General features: G+C 43.5%; 1 protein-coding gene across 5 annotated transcripts in view; it reads right to left on the minus strand.

Moving 5' to 3' along the window:
- The window catches only part of raph1b (Ras association (RalGDS/AF-6) and pleckstrin homology domains 1b), a 38,790-nt gene extending 15,551 nt beyond the window's left edge, over window positions 1-23,239 (minus strand). For 3 of the 5 annotated variants that reach the window (XM_046382236.1, XM_046382233.1, XM_046382231.1), the window contains exons 1-3: window positions 22,836-23,238; window positions 11,364-11,445; window positions 163-282 (exon numbers count right to left, since the gene is read on the minus strand). In XM_046382236.1, coding sequence (XP_046238192.1) covers window positions 163-282 — 120 coding nt within the window. In that variant the 5' untranslated portion in view covers window positions 11,364-11,445; window positions 22,836-23,238. Of the gene's footprint in view, window positions 1-162; window positions 283-11,363; window positions 11,446-22,835 lie in introns of all 5 variants that reach the window. The other 2 variants (XM_046382234.1, XM_046382232.1) reach the window with 2 other exon arrangements.
- Window positions 23,240-24,622: the final 1,383 nt, after the last annotated feature.

Consider the following 24,622-nt stretch of genomic DNA (forward strand, 5'->3'; position numbering starts at 1 on the left):
TGGGAGGGGAGTTGCTAGGATACAGTATAGGGAGACAGGATTAGCAGTGTTAAGGTTGCTATGGATACAGCCCCTTCCTCTCTGTCCGCTCCTTAACCTGTGTGAATGTCTGCATCTGTGTGTAACCAACTGAACCCTCAGTGTGTGTGTGTGCGTGCCAACCTGTGTGAGTTTGTCCAGCTCTCCCAGCCAGGCTCCAAACATCTTGTCCAGGTCCTGGTCCTCTTTGTCACTGTCCTCCTCTGCACCATGGTCCAACTCATCATCTGATACCTGCTCCATCTGCACACACACATAGAAATAAAGGAAAGCAATTGAAAAATTGGCAGAGGGTTCCACACGTGTACACAAACTGACATGCTAACAAATCACACTGGCATAGAAGGAATGAAGAAAAAAAAAAAATCAGCTCAGCTCATGCCAACCTCACTGCCTGTTACCATGACAACTGTTCACGGACCCTTAGCAGACACCCTGTACGGTCTAATCGGCCTAGTGCCCTGTAGCGTCTTGTGTGCTTGCTCGCCGCTGACACACCCAAAGCCTCTACTTTCAGCTGAAGATCCGAAACAAGCGGATGCTGATGGAAGGCAGGAGGAGCGCAACACCAATCAATATCACCTAAACTGACGTACTGCTTTTGGGATCTATTAGCCTGCAGTGAATCACTGCACCAGTGGCGAACCCGTGGAGAAGACGTCAATCAAACCAGAATGAACAACACTAGCAGGCAGTATTGATGGCTTTCTGGCCCAGTGTGAGTGAAATAAGGTACAGTGAGGCAGTTGTGAGAGCCCAGCTGTGTTCTGTCAAAGGTGATGACACAGCTCCCCCTACTGGACACAAAGGAAAGTGGCAACAACTGCAACATGCAACAACTCAGTTCCAGCAACTCATAATCAAGTAATGCAACAAAACAGGACATAATTCTCATCTATTTTTTTTTACAGATATATATGAAATGATTAGGAATGACACCAGATATTCTGATGTCAAGGCACTGTGGATATAATTCTGTCTCTCTAAATACAACTAACAATAGTCAACTACCAAGATTCAAGAGTCTTTATTGTCATTATGCAAGCATAACGAAATTTTGTGCAGATTCTCAGCTTCAAAACACACTTATAAATAGGAAAATAAAAAATTGCACACCTTAGAAGAAAATATAAAAATATAAAATACAAAGTACAAAATGCAGAATACAGAGTGAGGTAGATAAAACAAAGTGCACTAGTGCCAGACTATGTGTATGAGTGTTTCACTGTAGGGGGGTTATTGCTTTAACAGCTCTGGGGAAGAAGCTGTCCCTGAGTCTGTTGGTGCTGGTTTTAATGTTCCTGTACCGCTTTCCTGATGGAAGCGGTACAAACAGTTTGTTGCCCGGGTGGGTGGGGTCTGTGGCAATGCGTCTTGCCTTCTTCTGGACTCGGGCAGTGTAAACTGAGTCCAGATCTGGTAGACTGCAGCCCACAATCCCCTGTGCTGTCCTCACCACCCGGGCTAAATCTTTCCTCTTTAGACCATACAAGACAAAGCACTAAATCAAAAAAAAAAATCAAGGAGACAGAATACAACAGACTTTGTTACAGAGAAAAGCTTGCTCTATTATAGTGTGTGACAATATGTAGATTGAATGTGTGCTCTGATCATTTCTTTTTCCTTCACAGAACTTCTGGTTCAGCCAAATTGTTTAGACAACCTGATACTGCACAGCTGAGCACATGAGTAAAGACCCATGAATGTCAGCGTTCATCGACGAACAACGTTGTCTAATCTGGTGATACGACTGTCAGTTGGAAGGAGCGCATGTTCAAGCGCAGGAGGACTCACATCTGAGATACCTGGACTGATGCACACATACACGCAAACTTGCTTAAAGCATCTCATACGCAGGGCAAAATATAACAGCAGAGTAAACAATGAAAAATGAACAAACTAAATCAATCAGTACAACTTTAAGGTACTCTTTGCCTTGAGATTTTCTCTGTCTTGGTATAGTCCAGCGCACCCCAGGACTACAGTCAGATGGAATATTCCCCTGTAATCCCATTGATGTATTCAGGGATTGTCATTCCCTCCTGTTAACCATGCTGTATGGTGTCAGTCACTAGTGGGGCCTGTACCAAGGCAGGATTAATCCCTCTGATGACCCCTGTTCTTTTGAAGCAGCAAAATGTGCATGTGTGGTTTTGTGTGTCTATGCCTTTGTGGTTACACGCAATACCTGAGAGCACTCTGAAAATTATGCTTTGTTGATAAAAGCAGCTAATAAAATATGCGGTAGTTGAAAGGCAATAAAACAGACCGTGTTCAGCAAAGCCAACAGGAACATGATAGTAACACCACTGAAAATCGGTCAGCTGAAGAAAAAGACACACACACACACACACACACACAGCAGCTGAGGGGCGCTTGTTTCACATCAGAAGCGGTCACATTCCAGCGTGTATGTTCCGCTGCTTAAAGTCACTGTATGCAGTGCATGTACAAAATATGCTCCTCCAGTCTCCCATCCCAGGCTTTATGTCTCCACAACTGCTATTACAAGCTAGAGCTGCTACTGGAGTGTGTGTGTTTGCATGTCCATTACAATGCTGGTGATGGATAGTTTCCTGTTCCTATTTTTCAAGAGGAACATGGACTTGTCATCTTGTCAAAAAAAGATGGAGACTAAGTATGTAAACAAAAACAAGTCAACCAAATGTCTGTGTGTGTGTGTGTGTGTGTGTGTGTGTCTGTGAAACGATATCCATACACATATGAACAAGTGTGGGAGTCAGAGCAGGAAATGGCCAGGATGTGCAGAATTCCTAATTTCCCTCATGGCCTGTTTCTTGGCAGGAAAACTCCAGCTGTCCTCTGGTATATCCGTGCCACTTGTTGAAGACCAGGAGGGAAACTTGTGGGTGGGTGGGAGGGAGACCCTTAATGGAGGACCCAGTGGTTTGCCAGGAAGAAAAAAAAAGTTTTCCATCATTTAAATGACATGGTGCCATACTAACACCAAAGAATCATTTGTCTATTTTGCTATCCTCAAACCGTGGCTCCATATGGGGCCCTTTGGTCACAGATATATCCATTAGGAGGTTCCCCAGCGTGAAAAAGGTTGCGTGACCTTGCTGTAGGGCATGACATCATGGCTGGCTGGAGGCAGACAGGGAGAGGAAATGGCTAAAATCAAATGAGCTTGCATTGTGTTTGCCAAAGCTCTCTGAGGTGCATCCATATGTAAATACACAACGAGTCCAACAGTGTGACAGCTGTTTAAATTGCAAAAAGGCCGCTGCACTTTACTAAAGTTAAACACACACACATTTACAGGTACATGCACACAGAAATGGACATGTGCTACAGGTACATGTGCAGTCTAGTAGCAAAAAGAATTAAAATGAAAACAGAACAAAAAAAGAGAGTAAAAGTGACGCACACACATAAAACAGCACTTTGAAAATAGCTCTGGTGCTGTCATTCTGATGGAATCATAGCCTCAAAGGCAGATGATGCTGCAGGTTTAAGTGAATTACCACCTGATGCCCTGCTTTTAAGCTTATGGAGCATGACCTGAGAGAGACATGGGGATGGGAGGAAGCTCTGTGTGTGTGTGTGTGTGTGTGTGTGTGTGCGTGTGTGTACTCCTACAGGCATCATCGCAAAACCAAACAACAACCTTGGCCTTTTCCCCTCCTGGTACTACGCCGTCTCTTTCTCTTGTCTGAGCATGATTGACGCTCATCGGGCCCCCGTGATTCTGGCTGGCACAGAGGTCTGAGGTGAAACATTAAAAAGGTCAAAGGTCTTCCCAGCGGAGCGTCTTGCTCTGCAGCCTTTTTCTTCCTCCGTGTAAAAACACTCGCAGCTCCTGCTGATGATGCAGCGCCGGCAAAGGGAGACGGCGAGTGAGGGGATGATGAAAAAGTGTGTTCTGGGAAAACGAATCTCTGCAAATCGAAAGCACAGCAAGCTTCCGGTACTGAGAAAGATGAAGGGCTGGAGGAGACGGAGGAGGAGGAGGAGGAGGACATATCTATCTTTAGACTAAGTCGTTTGTATCAGGGAATGTCAAGAGGAGAAAGAGAGAGGAGAGTGGAAAGGAGAGCGATATGAAGACAAGATGTTAAGTTTCTGTATAAAGAGGAGAAAGGTGTCTAGAATAGTTCTCTGTAGTTTCTACTAGTAACTGAGACAACTGCTGTGCTGTTGAATATTAACAAAAACTAGGTTATAGTGTTCAGACTGGCCAGCCTACAGGAAGAGTAACTTCACAAGAAAACACAACCATGTTGGTTTAAAAAGTGAACGTGCTGACTTCTTGTCACACGTTAGGTCTCACATTTGTAGCCATCTGAGTGCTACTTTCATACCAAATGCAAAAAACAAATGTAGCCACTCTTTAATAATCAATGCCTTTGTCGAGGGCAACAGGCCACCGTGTTCCCAACACGTCTGTGGGTTGAGAGGAAACGGGAGCGCCCAACAGATTATACATACTGAGGAAAGAGAGACAGACATACAAATATTTGGGTGTGATGGAAAGATAAAGAACGGAGTGCGACATGCGATCACAGGCCAGATTAAGTCTCCATGGCTCACTCCTTAATTCAGTTTACACGATGGGAACAGAGCTCTGTTGTTCATTTGGTTCACATTAAGATGAATTTGGGATGGATGACCTCAACTTTGACCATTCACTACATGAGCTAGATGAGTGTTTTTGTGTAGTTTAGGCCCTGGTAAGCACTGTAGCTCACTTACTTTCTAGTGGATTCAACTCGAGTGCATCACTTACTGCATTAGGTATTTAAACCCAGTGAAGGCCTATGAGACACTGGTAATGCTTGGAAAGGCCCACATTTATATCCCCTATAGTTCATATGAGAGTTAAAATCATATTACTACATAAAATAAACAAACCAGCTAATTGAAGCCACACAAGGGAAAGAAAAACAGGCCCCAACTGGGATGCCAAAGCCATCCAGTGACTGTTTCAACACCACCTGGTCCGATCTCAGCCAACATTCAAATGACAAATTGCTGTTACCATTTGAGCTACAAATAAAACCTTTTCATATTTCAGTCACACAGGAAATAGGAGGACTGGGATGTGGAATATGACCTTAGCTGTGTAAACACTACTGTGGCCAGATGCTCCTGCTGCGATGAAGACTGACTGGATGTTTCCATCAAGCATTTTGAATCAGACTATTTTGGACCAAATACGCCACATTGTGTGTGTGTGTGTGTTAATGTAGGACTGTGCAGGTTAATGAAAGTTGGCACTGGTCCGCTGGCTCTCATCATCTCCACCTTGGGGAAAAAAACTCCACTGAATTATGTGCAAACTTCCAAAGCCACCTTGTCCTGGAAGCTATTTTCTTTTTACTCTCAAATTATCGTCACAAAAATAACTCGCAAAAAATGTCTGACACCTCTTTTCTAAAAATATTCTCCACAAATCATATCAATCCCGTCAAAGTAAACCAAAATTGAGACGGGAAAGGACTGGAAAACAGCGTGGCGCTGACGGAAACTCGGTGAACTCTTGTGAGGCATGCATACAGCGCCGTGGTGCAACTGTAGAGTGAGAATTCTTGAGATTTTAGTGGGATACAAACACTCCTACGGACGTGAGTCTCTGGAGTCAGATGCAGAAGCTCAAACACACTCTGCAGCTAATTTGAAACCTGTTAATGAGTTGAAGTAAATAATGCATGAATGTTTTACATAACATTCTAACATATAGTAAACTTTCAGCTTAGTTTTCACCCAAGCTTTCACATCAGAATGAGAATTCCTTTATTTATTCCCAAGGGGAATTTCTTTTTTCATACTGACATTGAACTTGCAATTTCCCGACCAAGAAAGGAAATGGAAATAAAATAAGATATAAACTAAAATAAAATATAAAACATCAGATATTTACATGTGTCTATACTTTTATACATTTCCGGGGAAAAAGTATGTGTGTCCATTACAGTGCGGACAGAGTTTAACCTGAAATAAAAAATAACTTTCTCATACTTCATGCTTGATGTTTCCATATGTGGGAGGTATATGACCGATACTCAACCCACCATCTGCTGTGCTTTCAAATACCTAAAATGCATACATTTCACCCCTTCTGTCCTCCTGACCTCCTTCCCTTCTCATGTCGACTGATCACCCGGTGCAAAATGAGCCTCCGGACTGACAGACCATGAATCACCTCTTACACATACATGTGTCTGGTTGTCTCCATAGTCTGCACACCCCGTAAAATCAAGCCATAAAACAAACACTGAAATGACAAAGCGTCGAGATATCGTAATGACGTCCTGTGTCATAGCAAAGCTGTTTACACTCTGGAGCGCGTTTTGTGATCTGATGCACGGCTAGACAGTCAAAAGGAGGCGTGTGTCACGACTGAACAAAAGCTTTATTGCTCTTCTCAAATTAATGGTTTTGCTGCCTTTGACACATAAAACTGATACAACCTCATTGTAAATGTGCAAGCATGTAATAAAGGTTATTTCCAGGCCCATCTTTGTAGTTATTTCCTCATTTCCTCTCCTGTCCCTTCTTTCTCCTCTTAATGTGCCCTTTTCCCTATTTGACACCCTTTATGTTTAGATCTTAAACCAGATGGGGAGCAAAGGAGACCAGAAACCAGCATCACTGTGTCAAATAGACATATGTGCAAGTTAAAAGTAGAAAGAGGAAACCGGCTAAAAGCTGGGGCTCGCAATGCCAGTGAAAGAGCTCTTTGATGAAGGGAGCGGCTGGTAGGCCGCCGGCCAAAGTCTGACTGGGCGTGGCTGGCCTGTCCACCTCAGCTGACCTGCAGTGGCCACAGATGTCTGACACAAAAAAATAAACAAAAAAATAAAAAATGACATCATACTGTGAGTGTAAGCCTCCTCCATGATTGAGAAATGTAGGATGCAGCCTTAAAAGTTAAAGAAGCAAACTTGTGACAAGTAGATCAATGCTACCAATCTCAGTGATTGCAAAAACTTCTGGGGCAGAGGTGGCCTAATGATTAGCCGGAAGGTTGTCAGTTCAATTCCCTGAAGCGGCAGCATAAAGTTCCTTGATTATACCAATGGTGTTGCAGCCTTTTCTGCTTTTAAACTCAAGCGCAGGTGAAATACACACCGGGAAACAACAAAATGGGTCCACAAGTGCAATAAGTAAATAACATTTTTAGGGTGGGGTTTTGCACTTAAACCACAAGTTTTCCCTCTGCATTTACTCGAAATGATAGAAGACGACTAAGCAGAAGTATTTAATTTTTTTTTTTGTGAATGTGTGTACTTTTCTCCAAGAGGGTTCACATGTAACATTTAATTTTCTTTGCAGCAAGAAGAAGCAATGACTACAATCAAGTTCAAGTAAATGTCAAATTGCAGTTGATTGGTCCCCAAATGCTGTAATTTAAATAGTTTTCTTGTGAAAAGGCAGAACAAAGTTGTTGCTCTGTATGTTGCCCAAGGAGCATACATAAAAACCCCTTCAACAGATTAATAAGCACTGCTGAACGTGAAAAAAAAAAGAAGCTACAGGAGATCTATACAATCAGCATTCTTGAGTTATGGCTAAAAACATGTTTTGGTGACCAGAATCAGTTCATCTTTGAGTAAAAATAAATTCCCTCGGGATGTAGAGAAAGAAAAGCCGAAAACATAATGCAGAGGCACAAAGAAAACTTGACACAAGTTGCATAAAAAAAGAAAGAGCATTCAGGAGGAAGAAAGATAAAATGGGCACCAGGCCAACGAGGAGGCGAGGGAGTGATGCAGGGAATGATGGATAGGTACAATAATGGAGGGAAGGAGGGAGGGAGCCAGATATTAGGTTGTGAATAAAGCCTGATGGCCAAAACAACGGCTCAGGTGTCATTAGTCAAGCACGACGACAGCCTGCAAGCAGAAGAGGAACTCGCACACAAACACATACAAGCTCAGTCAAGCACAGCGTGACACAGAGATCCACTCTGGCCTACTCAGCCAATTAGGAAGGAGGTGAAGGGAAAGGACTGGGGCACAGAGAGACAGAGGAGAACGATGAGGAGGATGTCAGAGGCGGACAGATGGAAAGGGAGGAAACGCAGAGGGGGGGGGGGGGGGGGGCGGCGAGAAAACTGAGACGAGGGAAGAGAGGGAGAGCAAAAACTGCACGGTCACACCGGTGGGCGGTAGGTGTGAGGACTTGACGGCTCAGCAGCATCATAGCGAGCCAAACTTCAGCTGCCCCGCATCTAGTCGAAACGCCGTTGCCATGGTAACACACATGCACGTCTCCACGTCATCGCTGACACGCGGATATCAAAACGCTTCGGCATGAGCTCTTCAGTAACATATTGACGTTTCCACATCCCTGTCCATCTGCACATTACTATAATCACAGAGCATTCAGTCTCATTGGATTTCCATAACTTCCCAATATTTTTCCCAATATCTGTGCTTGCTAAAATGGCTGACTACATGATAAATGCAGGCTACAAATCAAGCAGCACAGAAGCAGGCAAGTCTCTGCTCTTGTCTTATTAGTCTCTCTCTCTCTCTGTCTCTGGCTGTGACCCTCTTGCACTCTCTCGCACATAAAACAGGCTGAGGATGTGCCTACTTCGCAGCTTCCCTGCAGGGCAGCAGTCCAAATGTGAAATCAATAGTCTTGTCCCTGCCCTAAGGAGGGGACAAGCACAGATATATATATATATATATATATATATATATATAAAAATATAAAACACACACATACACACATACATATAGGGGCTCAGGTGGTCTGCTGCAGTGCTCTCTCACACAAACACACCCATAGTTTTAAACATGATGCAGCACTGCAGCAGCAGACAGAGGCTGAGCGCTGAGGAGAACTAGCCCGACATTAAAAACCCCTCAGTAAGAATATAAGCACGCCACAGGCTTGTAAAATGTTCATAACATGCTCATCCTCTGTTATCATCTACATCAGATAAATGAAATCATTATGTAACAACAGATAGAATTTTTTAACATACTTCTGTTGCTTGGTCTAGCATAACAGGAAGTTCACATCTGCCACCTGTTAGGGAATACAAAGCACAGTACACAGGCAACGCATGCCCAAACACACACACACACACACACACACACACACACACACACACACACACGGATGAATAACTCCTGTGTGAACAACACATTGTTATTGTAACAAACCAACCATGTACAATGTGCTCTACCTAAAGGCAAAGAGAGAAATATGCAAACCTCTGCACACAGGCCACTAGCAGCTGGGAACGTCTTCCTCTGTTAATTTACTACGTTTCCCATCTTCCCCCTTCATCCTATAAACCTTTCAGCTGGCCGTTGATTGGCTACTGCTGAAAAGCGTGCCAATCCTGCCATCCCTCCGATTTTGGAATGTGTACACACACACACGCATGTAGGTTTTCATGCCCAATGGGGACATTACATTAGACTTACATTCATTTCCTGTAGACTTACTCAAACCAAAATCACAACTTGCCTGACCCTAACCTTAACCTAAACCTCAAACTCAACCTAACCTTAAAGTCTTCACCCTTAAAGTTAATCATTTCCCCATGGGGACTTGCATTTTTTCCCCATAAGGTAGGTGAGTCCCATATGCAACTTATATGTTTGAAAGAGCTGCATGCAACATAATTTCAAGGACCCTTCATTTCAGAGATGACCATCGCATGAAGGAAGCGGTAGCCATGACGACCACATCACAGAACAATGAACCATCAGCTGTGGTTTCGCATGTGTGATGCACATGCTGAATAATACTGACGGCTCAGTGTCAGAGTTAGTAAGCATCTTCACATGACAGGCCCATCCTTAAAACACACATGACACTGACACACACAGCCCACCGCCAACTCACAGCCATAAACATTTATAAACCTCTCTGCCTGACACATAAGCCTCTCTACTTCCTGGAGCAGTCCAGCAGGGGAGCAGGCTTCTTCCTCTCAGCCTCAGGCTTCCATCACCGCTGGGGTCCCGCTTTAAAACCAGGCTTCCTTCCACCTTCCCACTGCTGGGCTATTTTTTAAACACATCATGAGTTGGTTTTCCAAGATGAAAATAATACAGTGTGCGTCTGGGACTTTGTCAATTCACATTTTCCCCCCATTAATATCTTCTAGACGTTTTTTTTTTTGTTTGTTTTTTTTTTATTGGCCTCCCAGACGCTCATTTCTAAACTGACAAGCCAAAGTCTATAACTTTTAGAACATGGATAAGAACATACTCATTCCTAGTCAGAAATGGAAAAATCACATCCAGGTATAAATTAGGAAAAGATCCAAGTAATAGATTTATCTACTACTCCTTGGATACTCATCTACTCTATACAGTACACACTCCTCTGCTTCTGGATGGTTGCTCAGTTCTCCACCACTGTAACCAGACTACACCTCACTGTCTCCAGATCATCTGAATTAGCAGGTTTTCCTGAACAATATTAAACTAAACACATCATGGAAAACAGCAGACAGTAAGCCACTTTATTCACTGACTGTTGTTCTGCCCTGGGTCAGTTATGGAAGCCATTAACTCCCTGTTGTGAATCGAGTTTTTGGTATAAAATCTGACACCAACCTATGTTTACTGGGAAAAGGTGAAATGTAAGAAAATAAAATCTAGGTGCTGATGTATGTGGGTTATGTGTGCCTTTTCTGTGTAAAACCACACAGCCAAGACAGCAGTTTCTGTCAGTAATCAATAGGAAAAATGAGCACGCTATTACTTTAATATCACCACTTAATCATCCATTGCATAAACACAAGTGGAAACACTGAGACTCTGGGATGCAGATTCAACACAGATCTGTGATAGTGAGGGAATAAAGACTCACTGTGAGGAGCATCCCTTTGCTCAACACCACAACCGCGATTTGCTCTCACATGGTTCTACTTTAGTCAGGAATTATCTCCTTTGGAGAGGAAGAGTTACCCCCGACAAGATCCTCAGAGGCTTGACTTCCCTTTCATTTGGCTTTGATTTACAAGGCCTTCAGATGGAGGCTCTGGATTTACCTCACATTACCTAACAACAAACAACAAACACAGGGATCCATGCAGTAAACCCTGGGAAAAATGCACAGCAGTGACACGAGAGATGATAGCTGGTTTGAGCACATGACGCCTCAGACGTGCGTGTCAGAGATGCCGCCATAAAACTGGCATTTGAGACCACCTTAAATAGAACCTCTCTGGCAGCTCTCAACTGCACTTGTGTCAAAATAATAAGAATCTCTGTGGCATTTGTTCATGGCAATGTCTACTGGAAGCAACGTCAACACTCTGCTCAGAATTTATTACACGCAGAAAGTTGCATCATTAACTCTCTCCAATTTACAGGGACTCTTACCTCTGAAGTGGCTTTCCCTTCTTCCTGATGAGGTTAAAGGTCAGATGAAACCAACACTCCACTGTGACTGGGCTCTTATCCCCTGGAAATTTTAAGAAAAGGAAGAATAAAATGATTTAGTGTTTATTTCTGAAACTCGTGTAGCAGAACAAAATCCCCATTTTGGCCACATCATCCAAAGCTATTAATCAGTCAAATACCAAACTTATGGATCACATGTGCTCATGTTCACTGCACTGCGGGAGAAATCAGAGACTTGGCAGCCGGCAGCTGGAGGAGAAAAGACCGATTTCACTGTCACAAGAATGCAGGGGGATTAACTATGGAGGGTGCTTGAGCATGAGACTTAAATACGCACAGACAAAAATGACATGCACTGCCAGAGAGAAACTCACTGCAAAGCTCTGAAAGCAATCAAGTGCAGTTCTCGCTTTATTATAAACTCCTTTCACCATTACAGCGAGATTAAGGACGTGACACATGAGCTGCAGAGGTCTTCTTCTTCATTCGACTACAAAGCCTTTCACACTCACGCACACAGCTCACTTAATAAGCATGGCAGCCACCACTGGCTAATGATTTCACAACATGAGTCACACCAAAAGTCAAACCTTGTCAAAATTCTTACTTGTGTACTGGTTGTGAGTCACCTGTCACCACCAGGTTCCAACAGTGCTGTTTGTCATTAGCCTATTCAACAAATCATCAACTCATCTTCACACAGCAGTGCTGACTCATACCAGCCTCACCTCATTTTATCTAAAACAATCTGGATGCTGAATCATAGTCTGGTATTAAAATATAATTTGGGCATGTCACACAGCCGCTTGGTTGGAGGTTACAACATGCTGAGCTGGCAAGGAAATGTCAATGCTATAATTTGGTCACAGTGTGTATTTACTTTGTGTGTGTGTGAGGGAGGTAGGCAGCTGATATTGTGGCTAACTACTAGGAAGCTATTCCCGCTGGCCTCAGCTGTTCCTTCATTTTTGTGCACACCAACTGTTGTTCAGCCACTGCATATGTGACCCCCTTTCTGTGCACACAGCAGACAGACTTCTTGTGACAGGGAGAGTGCGTCAAGAAGAGCAGGACTGTGTGCCAAAGACACACAATTGCCTTCTCAGGTTACAGATCGCCGCACCACCCCCTCCGCCTCCCTCCATCTCTCTGGTGTAATCTGCGAACAGTTAACGCGCGATATCACTCAGTCAACGCAAGGCCATTGAGCAGGTGTTGCAGTGACACATGGATGCGTGCAGCTGCAGTGAACACAGTTGCTCCAGTCACAACAGCGCTGGGGCCCGGCTGACAGCTGCTCCAGTGCTGAAAACATGGGCAGGGCTGCAGCACATGCACAGACAAACAACTTAAGATCACAAAGTGATGGTTGTACAAAGATGGAGAGGACAACAAGACATGGCATGCATTCTTCTTTTCAGCCTTACCCTCTACATACATGCATGCAGAGTAAAACTTTCGTCATAGTCAATAAACCAATGCCGCCGCCTTTCCTGCAGCGACATTACGGTAGCGCATGCGACTTGCATGGGGTATAAAAATGCTCACGTGCACACAAAGCAGATCTGTGTTTATGGAGCCTCTGCATTAAGCTGCATAGAGCAACATCCCTTGGGAACACATAACTGCCCAAAAAGGTGCCCTGTGTACCACCTCATTTACAACATTAGTTTCAACAGACTTCTTACATGGCCTAGATCGCTGCCCCACTTCAGCAACAGACGAAGGGGAAAACACAGGCTCCTGTGTAGTGGACACAGGTGTGTCCTTGTCCACCCACACTTCCTCTATTAGCAGCAATCCTTTGGGTAGCTCATTTCCTGTAATGGCAGGAAGTGCGTGTGTGTATGTGTGTTTGTGTGTGTGTGTTGGGGTCGGGGGTGTTGATGAAGTCACAGCAGGAAATGAAAGATAGGATTGTTGTAAGGGGAAGCACAGCCAATGAGTAAGGAGGCAGCGGGTGGGGTTTAATGCACGATACAAGTGCACAAATCCCTGATATGTGACTTCCACTAATCATAGTGTTAGAAGCAGTTATTTAGTGTGCTAGACTAATCGTCTATATAAAGACACATACTGTAATATAGGTTTTAGGCTGACCACATAACAGACTTGGGCCAGGCTGACATTAAAGAAGGGCAGAAACGACACACAAGCCACTACACAGCGTCTTTGTTGCTCAGAAAGACACACCACATTAACTGGGCAGATCAGCGCGTGTTATAGCACCGAGGCACTTCAAACAACATATGCCCTTCAAACTGATAGTCACTTATGCTATTCATTCACAAAGACCATCTGTTTGCCTTTTATATACGATTTTACTGCCAATAAACAACATGAGAAAAAGCGTTATTTTGAATGAAACATCTCCTCTATTGCAAAACTTTCAATTTCATAACACAGAAGATTAAACAATGGTATGCATATCAGTCTGATTGTGCACGGTGATGCCGATACTGATACAGTGGGCTGGTATTAGTGCCAATACAGACAATTATAAATGGGTTATCATTTGAGTATCAACTGCACATTAAACATTTTCAAAGTTTCAAAGTCTGTCTATAGAGGGGTTGGACTTGGTCCAGCTGGGACCACATTACAGTAGTGTGGACTGGTAGTTTGATAGGTGCCAGTTCACCTCCAGGGCACTGCCGAGGTGCCCATGAGCAACGCACCAGAACCAACTTGAGCACAACACCACCAACCACTATGGCCTTAAAAATTAGTGTGACTACAGTTGGGAATGCACGTCTAGAGATCTGTGCCATCAATGTATTTATTTGCATATGCCTCTAGACCTTTTGGAAATGTAATCAGCCATCTTATAAACAGGTTTATCTTAATCACACCTACACAAAAAAAATATCAGAAACATCATGTCACAGTGACGCAAAATACATTGCAGATGAATGATTAAAGATACATTCCACTCATTCTTGTGTTGCATGACAAGATAGCATCTACAGATGCGATACATGTGAAACATCCAGTGCTGTAATCTGCTTCTACCTTCTGAGTCACAACACAAAATAGATCCCTAATTCACAGATGATCCAAACGCCGCACACTCACTGGAGATGCACTGATCGGAAACGCCCAACAGCATCTTAATCTGGTTCCTGGACAAGATAAAGTCTCAGAAGCGACCCTGAGAGTTCTCGTAATGGCGCTGAGGTAAACCATCAGTCAGCTGATTAATGGTTCGCTACAAAGGCGATCCTCACTAGGAAGATGCATTAGTATTGATCAGTGCATTGCTTTTACACCAAGTCAAGTACGGCTCGTAGCTGCACAGTGAACTGGCTGACCTCTTCGGGAGTTCAATGAAAAAAACCAACAACAAACAGTTCTAAATTTGTCAAATTTCAAATCTGAAAGGCCCTCGCTTTCTGCACAGGCAACTTCATTGTACAAAAGATACGTTTCACAAGAAAGATACATAGTCATTTGACATGCATGAATTACTATTTATGTAACTGTGAAAAATAAAGTCAACTGAATTCTTTTATACCCACAGTTGACGATGTACATTGTTACTTGGTTTGTTTTACCAGCTGGTGGTATTAACTTAAAATGTTTTGATCATGATTATGATGCCACTTGCCTATTTTGACGCCAACATGATGGGATCCGCTGCTTCAAATATTACAAGATTTTTGGTTTACATGACTGATTGTGTAGATGAATCATCGGATTAGGTTGAAAATGGGGCATTTTTAAAAGGAGTACATTTGAAGACTGAATACTAACATGCCTGTCTTTGAAGCTGTTTTCCTGGGGAATACTAGGGTTTTCAGTGACTCATCCGTGACTAATATTAACACAACTAGCCATTCAGGTCCTTAATTTCATTCAGTGTACATATGCCAAAGTGCCTCTTGGTCAAGTACTGACATTACACAAACAACCTGGTCTATTTATGAGCTTAACCCCGCTGTGAGGGTGTTCTCAAACTGACCCCCCACTATCGTTGAGTACTTTTTCTATTCCACTCGCACACAGTGGAGTCTGGTTGCGATTACAAGGAGCTGATCTCCTCTCCTCAGTGGGATTCTCCACGGTCTGTGTAGGGAGCGCTCGTCTCTGGAAAAACCACACATGGTGGGAATTATGGAATACTGCTGCGTCAGGAATGTTCCCACGATGGCCAGCGGGATCTGATGGAGGTCCCAGTGGCTGCCTAGTGGGGTTTATGGGTAATTTAGCACACACACATACAGAGTTGCATGATCAAATACCTCTTGTGTTAGTCTACACTTGGACTTGTTCCTCCTCCTCGTGTTGGCTCAAAACTGTCCCTTGTGAGCGAGCTGGTCTCATTAAACTGCGAAAGAGTTCAACTCACAGACCTCATCATTAGCACGGCTTGCTCACAGCTGACCAGCTTACAAGACAGAAATCTCACCTCTCAATTACGCCGCTTGGTTCCAATAATCTCCCGACGGAGATCCTCAACTGCAGCGAGGGGTCAACCGGACTGACCACAAATCTGCCAGCGAACCCACACCAAAACCGCAAAGCCGGTCACCGTGCCAAACTCGGAGGCGGATCTCCAGTCGGTCACAGAGAGTGGGGTTGCCTGTGTGGCACGTGGGCCCGAAATAATCAGGAATCACTCGAGAGTGAAGATCAGCGGCGCAAAGAGATTTGCAAGCTACTCAGTCACTAACTTAACCCAGAGATTCAATAGAGGCTCAGGCTCACTCAGAGCTGCCAGGGTATTAGTCAATGAGATTTGGCAAGAGGCAGCCACACAAGCACACATACACACACACAGCGCTATTTTGTGAGATTAAGCCTGCAGGTTTGAGTGACTGTCAAGGGATTCTCTGGAAAAAAATAAAAATGTGTCAATCCACTTCTACCCCGGGTGTTTTTGCTTTATTCACTGCAGTTGCTGACTGAAAGATTTGCTTCAATGTCCTATATGAACCCTGATGTTTAAAAAAAAAGAAAAAAAGAAAAAGAAAAAAACTGGAGCAGCCTGCCAGCGTCAGACCGTGCAACAAACGAACAGCACTAGCTCGAAGCCAAGCGCTGTGAAGAAGTGCAACTCGCAGACACTGGTGGAGGACGCAGAGGAAAGCGAAGAATGACCTCAGTGTTTCCGAGCTGTTGTATTTCACATGACATCAGCTGCACTGAAGAACATTTTACTGGTTCCCATAAACCCCTCTCTTCTGTCCTCTCCCTCCTCCATCCAAAAAAACTTTTTTCCTCTCACCATTTCACATGTTTCACCGTATTCTTCCACTTCCCCCAAAGCCTTTCTTGGCAGCCAAGCGCGAGTGAGGAGTCACTCATGACATGGCGATGTGTGGTGACCCTTGCGGCTCCTTGCTTGGGATGTTATGAATGGGCACTGTGACAAGGGCAGGCTGCTTTTCCCTCTTGCTTCCCTTTCTTGAGGTTTCACCACACGCTTAAGTACCACAGCTACTTTCTACAAGACCCAAGCTGGGATAACTTTCATGATTATGGGTGAGGGTGTAGTTAAAAGTCAGAGGGGGGAAACAAAAAAGTAGGCTACAGTGCATATTTAATGGCAAAACAAGCCATTACAGCTCCAGTTTTGTTTTGTTTTTTTGGTGTACTGCTAGTTTGTGGCTTGAACCGAACACAGAAACACTTGAAACAGTTGGAACATTTAAATAATGTACGAGTGAGCCAGTTTTCTCCTTCAGTTCACGCATGTGGTGTAGCAGAGTCCCTTCATCTGCTACAATTCAAGAAGATGACAGCCTAAATCCAGCGCACGCTCAGGTCTGGAATCTATTTTCTGTGCGTGGCAAGATATCTGTTTGTTCCAATGATCCAGGCATGCAGCATTGCTTTTGTAACCACACACACAAAACATGGCACAGCACGATGCTATACTCCTACAAGAGACACTAGAAGGGAACATTAATGGCTGCATCTTCCTCTGACGTTATTGTATTTCTAAGTGGTACATAAAACAGAATCCTCAGTGGATTTGACTGGAATGCACCATGAAGGTCAATGGGTATGGAAAGCAACTGTACAAGCATAAACTCATCTAAACAGAGCTTATCTAAACAATTTGGGCCAAGAGGGAGGCATTTCACAGTGGGGCGATGGAACACAGTTCATTTTTGTTTGCGTGTCTGTCTCAAACTCTCTGTATGATGCACTGTCACCAGAGACTGCAAAAAAAAAAAAAAAAACACAAACAAACACTATCAACCCTGTGCACACACACAAGCTGCTGTTGTGGTTTCATGAGAACCAGCTGAACTCTGATTCAGGGACACAGCAACTGGTGGTGCTCATGTTTATGCCTTTGCGCGACGTGCTGTGAAGAACTGGCCATTTCATTTAGTTCAATTAAGGATGCAAAAAAAAAGCACATGTGAAAGCAATACAGAGAATAGGAAATAAATCCGCTTTCTCCCTCAGTATCCACATCTTACATCAGACAGATCATACATCACCTAGTCAATAATGCAGATTTTTTATACAGCAGCCACAGAGGCCAGACAGCACATGTATATTTCCTCTGAGTTAGCACTTTTGTGTGCTATTAAAACTACTCTCTCCAGAGCACTCCTGCTTGCCTTAAGCATTTTGTGTTTATGTCAAAGAGCCATTATCGTTGGCCTGGCTCTAAAGGCTGTCTATCCACACAGAGAAGCCGCCCCCATACATCAAATCCTTCCCGTAGCTGTTGCGGCGGCGCTTTAGCTGGACTTTGCAGTGGATTGGAGAGGCAGGTGGAGAAGAGAGAGAAACATGACACCATAAATCGCCTCCTCCACTCTGCGTTCTACTCACAAATACCTGGTTTGGCTTCAGGAATTCTAGCAGAGAATTCACAGTGGGATGAGATTCCCTTTTTCAACCTCGGATGATAAGATCAGTTTCACGGTGAGTACCCAACTTTGTGCAACTTTAAGATAGGTGCACAAAAAAAAGAGCACAGCAAAGAAGCCTTAAGGCTTTGTGGCAGTCACAGAGATGCTGATGGCATGACCAACAGTGTGACACAGAGTAACAATCAAGGCATTAAGTTTCACAAAAGACAATTTAATACAGAGCCCCTCCATTTCCTGTCACGTGTACTGTTGAGTTTACAAAGACCCCCCCCCCCCCCCTCCAAAAACAACAGTGAATGGAACAGACCATCTGTACTACGGTAGACGTGTGTGTGTGTGGAGGCAGTGAGAATGGGCCACCTGCCATTGTCAAAGTCACAATGATTAATAGCTGCCTAAGCTGCTTACACAAAATGTACAGTGAAAAGAGGTAGCCAACAAAAGGGACATTTAACGAATGGACAGTACAGCAGGCCAGACATGGTATCAAAGCAAATCAGAGAAAATATCAGAAAATAGGTCATGGGAGAAGCGGTGTGGAAATAAAGACTGACAGACAGAGGTGGTTGCATAGTGTAATAGGTGGATCAAGACCCTATTAACAAGATCTAAAACTCTACAGATACACAGGGAGATATGAGAAAAGGAGGGTTAAAAGTTTCTCCATTAAAAGTGGCCTCGGATGTAATGAAGCCACATGACAGCATTGAGTAAGGGGTGCAACCATCACTTTTTCTCCACTTTAAAACTGGCTCTCACTGCTTGCAAATTCTAACCCACGGCTAGATGGTTAGATGAGGCTGTCTGAGCGGCGATCACAACATTTCATCACAAAATAACCTCCTGAAACATGCTGAAAACTGTCAATCACTAATATCCAGTCGGGTTAAAACTACCCAAAAGTGGACTTTTCCTTTAAGAGTGTGAATCCCACCCGGACTGACCCGTACTAAAAATGTATCCACTCATGATAGTGCTGCAAGAGAAAACGTTCACCCGATGGCACAGATACGGAAACTAAGATGGGAAAGACATCCAATTGTAGGTCACCCATGTCTTGGTCTTTGTACAGTGGTGTGTATATGCCTGTGTGCTTGAGTACACCTGCCAGAAGAGGACCCAGATCGTGTGTTGAGAAAAGGGTGCCCTCCTTCTGCCTACTCCAATCCGCAGTGCAGCAGGAGGGTACAGGCAGCATGGCCATGGTTAAGCACAGGCGGACGATGTGAAACACCTTCCATACAATAATAAAAAACAATCCCGAAACCGAGGCGTGAGAGACTGAAAGCGCGTACTTTTGCGGACACTTCGAGAAATCAATCATCACAAAAGAAAAGGCTGCGTGTTGATCTAAGACAATTGATTTCCTGCCATAGAGGGCATTCACATGAGTCTCTCCGTATGTATGAAAAGGCCAACAGGAAGAACAACGCTATCGGGAACAGCAGAGTCTTTGCCGGCTACAGGCGGTCTGGTTGGCCCATTTGTCTTTGTTTCCAAATGGCAGGGGCAGCTGTCACCAAAGGTCAGCAAAATGTTACCAGAACAAGGCCCTATAGTGGCTGCAACCACGTGGCTGTGACCAGGGGGGGGCACACCCAGGTGGGAATGGCACACAAACACTTTCTCTCTCATTTTCAGACACATACAACACACCCATAATGTGACGTCTTGTTTGGCATCGAGGAGCTGGGCCCTGATGCAGTTGACAGCCTTTTCAACTTTATTCTCCTCCACTCCTAAAACCAAACCGAGCCAAGTTACCTCGTATCAGTGGAGATATCAGGTTACACTCTCCCCTCCAGCTCTCCATCAACAGGGTGTGTTGAAGGTGGTGTTTGAAGTGCCATGCCCCCCCCCTCGCTTTTTGACCACCTACACCCCCGGCTGTAACACAGCCTGGGTAAACTTACACCGACTGCCATCGCCACCCCCAGACTCATCTCTGGAGCTTTTGTGCACAAAAGTCTTACGCCCAAGGACATGGGTGGATGGATGGGCGGAGGTCAGACATGGCCCTTGCAACTCGCACAACAGAGCCAGTAAAGTGACGACAGACGGACAGACCAGCACGCAGTACATGCTAACACACACACACACAAACCAAGAATAGCTTTCGTCTCCAACATGTGGTCTCTGGGAATCATTCCCCAAGCCCTAAACTTTCTCTGACAACTGTTTTTCTCATCTAATCAACTACATCCCATGGAAATAAAGCATGCAAAAAAATGGATGAAAGGGAGCAGAGGGATGAGGGGAGGAAAGCAGAAGGATTGTTTTTATTTTTTTTTTCTTCCCATCCTCATTTGGCAAAACAAGACAGAGTGGGAGAACAGGAAAACCAGAAACATGTTATGTATTTTGAGCTGATACTTCTTCCAAAATATATAGACTCTCGTTTTGTTTAATAGCTTGTCTTTTCCAATAGCCAAGTGAAAAGAAAGCTGGGTGAAGAATCGCTTGCTTTTAAACTCGAGCAGTAAAATGACACGCTCTTATCTAACATATGTTTTACCTCTGTGTCTGGAAATTTAATCCATGACTGAGCTTTTCATGACTGAGCTGTATACCGTACTGCCTGAATGCAATGACTTCAGTCCACTGAGTAAATGTTTCTTTTCAAGTTGTTCAGGCGTTTGCATCATTGCAATCAAATCTTTTTCATGCCATACATGCATTTGACATGAATGATACTGAATCAAACAGGCACTCGTTGCCCTTAAATTATGCGATATTGCAACAACTACTATGATAATAACCACGTTGGAATTTAGCCACAGACATAAAGTACGCCTAAAAAAATGTTGCCTTCAAAACTGAGCAAATATTTTCAGTCCTTCCATGGGATGATAATTAAGTTCTGAAGAAAAACATTTATAATGGGACACAGGACAGGAAACAGAAACACAATAAAATGCCCAAGGGAACAAACACAAAATATCACTGGGTTTTCCAGATGTGCTTGTGGCACCACTCATTTTTTCTTGTCCTCTTCTGTGTCTGACAGTAAATGACAGTAAGATAATAACTGAAATCTGACTCGAAACTCCTGCTTTTTTTCCCCCCCTTTTCCAAAACACATAACAAGCTTGAAGGCATCTGCCTGAGGGGAAGCAACCAGAAGGCCAGCAGTTATTTTCAACCCATTAACTGGACTGTAAGCGAATGGGCTGCATTGTTTTCAGCACGGTCTCCATGCCCAGTATAATGTGCTTCTAGTCTAGAGCTTCATGGATGCAAATCAAGCATGCCTTAAGGACACAGACGGTCTATTATAATGCCACTGTGGGGAATAAAGGATGGACTGAGTGGCTTCTTTTGAGCAGTTTGTTTTGTGTATTCACCCTTGAGATACAGCTAAAAAGCTGTCCTTGCGTGGCCTTTGGTAGTGTAAATAACACACACAGGGATTGTTTACTTGGTAAAAACCTGGGCCCATGTGGCAGTCAGCCAGACAGTGGCATGGTGTGCACATGACCTTTGAACCCCAGTGTCAATGAAGTGTCATTATCTTTCCAGTGTTAATGTCTGAATGCAAGCATAGTCTGAGAAGGAAACATAGCTTGACTTCAAAGAAAAGGATGTTTCAAGTTTTGGTCGTTTGGGAACCTCTTAGTTAGGTCTGCCAGTGAAGCAGGAGCAGAATAAAAACACAACATGTGTTTGGGGATTAACTTTTTATTATTATTATTTTAATTAAGACCCACTGAGGCGTTAGCTAATTTCTTTAACTAGCTAAAGGGGATGCTTGCATCAAATTGGGCACAGCCGCAGGTCGAACCGGCTACATGTTCTCCCCATATGCTGCTGGCGGCGTCGTCCAACAAAGGGAATTAAAACAGTGTTCAGTAGCTGCAGTGAGGAAGGTAGCTGATATTGAGCCCAACTAAGGCACATTAACATGCATTACCACTTATCCCACAGGTTTTTTTGGTGACATAAAAGGTGCTTTTTTTCCATTTAGAACAAAATCACCAGCGAAGATACAAACATTAGCGCGACAAAACCATCGGCCATTACCAGGAGCTGATAGCCTTCTGCCCGCTAAACAGGGTGGAGACTACACATCTCCCCTCTGTTCGTTTAGGTGCAAAATTAGGTTGAAAATAAGCTCCGAGCCGGCTAAGACAGGGTCCAGGGGCTTGGCTTTGGCAACACAGCTAAGAAATACAACATAACAATAGGCTCATGTTCAACTGCCTCTCCCATGAAAGCTGCGGCTCTTTTCCAAGTCGGCACAAACGCTGCACGCCCTTTCTCCCCCAAGAAAGAGATTGTTCAATGGCCGCATAGGGATCACATACACCCCCCTCCCAGTGAAACAGCCTGCCACACCATACACATCTTTTCTAACGGGAAACAACACATTCACACCGGTTTGTGTCTTCATACCAAGTCGTCCTTTTCTTTGAGAAGTATGGTAAACATACAGTAAAACGTTAGCCTATCTACTCTTCGCTAGAGGACACACTCTATTACGGGGGTGCCAGTGTGTAATGAACTGACATGTATTTCTGACCGACATCTTTAGTCACTAAGTATGCTTATTTAAAGAAAAGAAAAAAAAGACGTTATAGTGTAATAGTGTCGGAATGATAAAGAAATGTCCACTTACAGCCAAATGGGATTCACAAAAGGGGTCCTCTCCTCCCCGGTGTTCTCTAATGGCAGCAAATATCACTGTCCTCAGGGGGAAAAAAAGAAGAAAAACTCCTGATGAAGGATGTGTTATCTGTTTTAAAGAATGAAACTAACTAAAAACTGCCCACTGACTTCATGTTTTTTTTTCCACGTTGCCTCGTCTATACCATAAAATCCTATTCCCTTTCTCATTCTTCTCTCCCTGCCGGAGCTGCTGAGGAGACACGCTGCGCGTCTCCGTCGTTTCCTGTCCAGCCCAGATCCCATAGCTACCTTCACGGTCTGTCGAAAAAAATACTTATGTTAGAGTTGATAGCAGAGAACAGGAATGATCTAACTGAACTTAAAAAGAGACAAATTGCGGCGTTGCCCAGGTTGACCAACTGATGCATTCTCATGCAACTGAAAACAGATGAAAAACACTGCTTTCTGGGTGCATTGGGCCGCCTAAAAGGAACATAAAATTTATTATTATATTTATTTTAAAGACTATACGGTCGAATGTCGGAGTTTTGGGCGAACAGTGAAAGCAACATCAGCATCTAGTAGCTATTAACTAATCTGTGGTTGTTAACTAATAATAATAATAATAATAATAATAATAATAATAATAACAATTAGTTAAATTAGTTAAAAAAGATATTAGATGAGTGAAGCAGCCAAATTTAACCTGGAGCTTTAACTAGAGCTCTGCATGGGTTCTTACTGGTGCTCATTTAAAGCCAGACAAATGGGACTTGTTCCAGATTAGGAGATTATTACGTGTTATCCATATGGACACATGGCATTACTAACCCGTCAATCCCCCCTCATCCATTTTCTAAGATAAAATTACAAACATTTTTAGAAAAGCATTAATCCCCACTTCACAATCCTGTGAATCTGTTACCACACAGAGTAAATATTTTCTACCCTTTTAAGGCCTTTAATCCCTGCTCTAGGCAGTTAAACCTGAACAGAAAAAAGGCAAAGTAAAATATTGTTGCAGTTAATATAAAGATTGAAGCCAATAGCCGTTCTCCTGGCTTGTACCTTGTGAAAAGCTACCGTCAACAAGATGATCAAAATAAAATGCTTTGTTGCCATCTAGTGGCTCAAGATATGTACTGCACGTTGAATTGCCCATTTTATGGAAACAGACATAGGCTTTTAAAAAAGGTTAAAAACTCATATCTTGACTGTACACCATGCTGTTACAGCACAAGCACTTTTCAAATACATATATTACCTGTGGTTTTGTCACTCTGTGTGCATGTGTGTGTGCCTTAGCCAATGACTCATAGCCTACCATATAAAGATACAGTTTCTTTCTCACTTGACAAATCTTGTCTGCCACCCAGTTTTTGGGCAAGCCATGCCTTTATGAGAGACTCTGACACTTTTGCAGTCACACAAACTATGTTCAGTAAACCTTTCTACATGGTACACTGAATCATTACACTTCACGACACTCACTTCACCCCAAACTTTGGCTGTAAATTATTTTTCCTCATACTGTTATACAGGTATGAGGAAAATACAGCTTCCCATTAGAAAATACACATATTTATGGAGGGATATTTCCTGTAATCTATCTTGCAGTGCTCATATGGACTACATTTTAGTACCACAGTTTCCTAACAACTTTGCATCACTGCCACTACATTGGTAGTTTCATTCAAGAGTTATTTATTCTGGTCTATAAACAGGTAACCCAAACAATTCTTTGTCTCCACACAATGATAAAAGACAACACTCTACAGCAGCTTCCAAAATACTTCT

Source organism: Scatophagus argus, chromosome 24 (genome assembly GCF_020382885.2).
Source record: "Scatophagus argus isolate fScaArg1 chromosome 24, fScaArg1.pri, whole genome shotgun sequence".
Classification (NCBI taxonomy): Eukaryota; Metazoa; Chordata; class Actinopteri; family Scatophagidae; genus Scatophagus; species Scatophagus argus.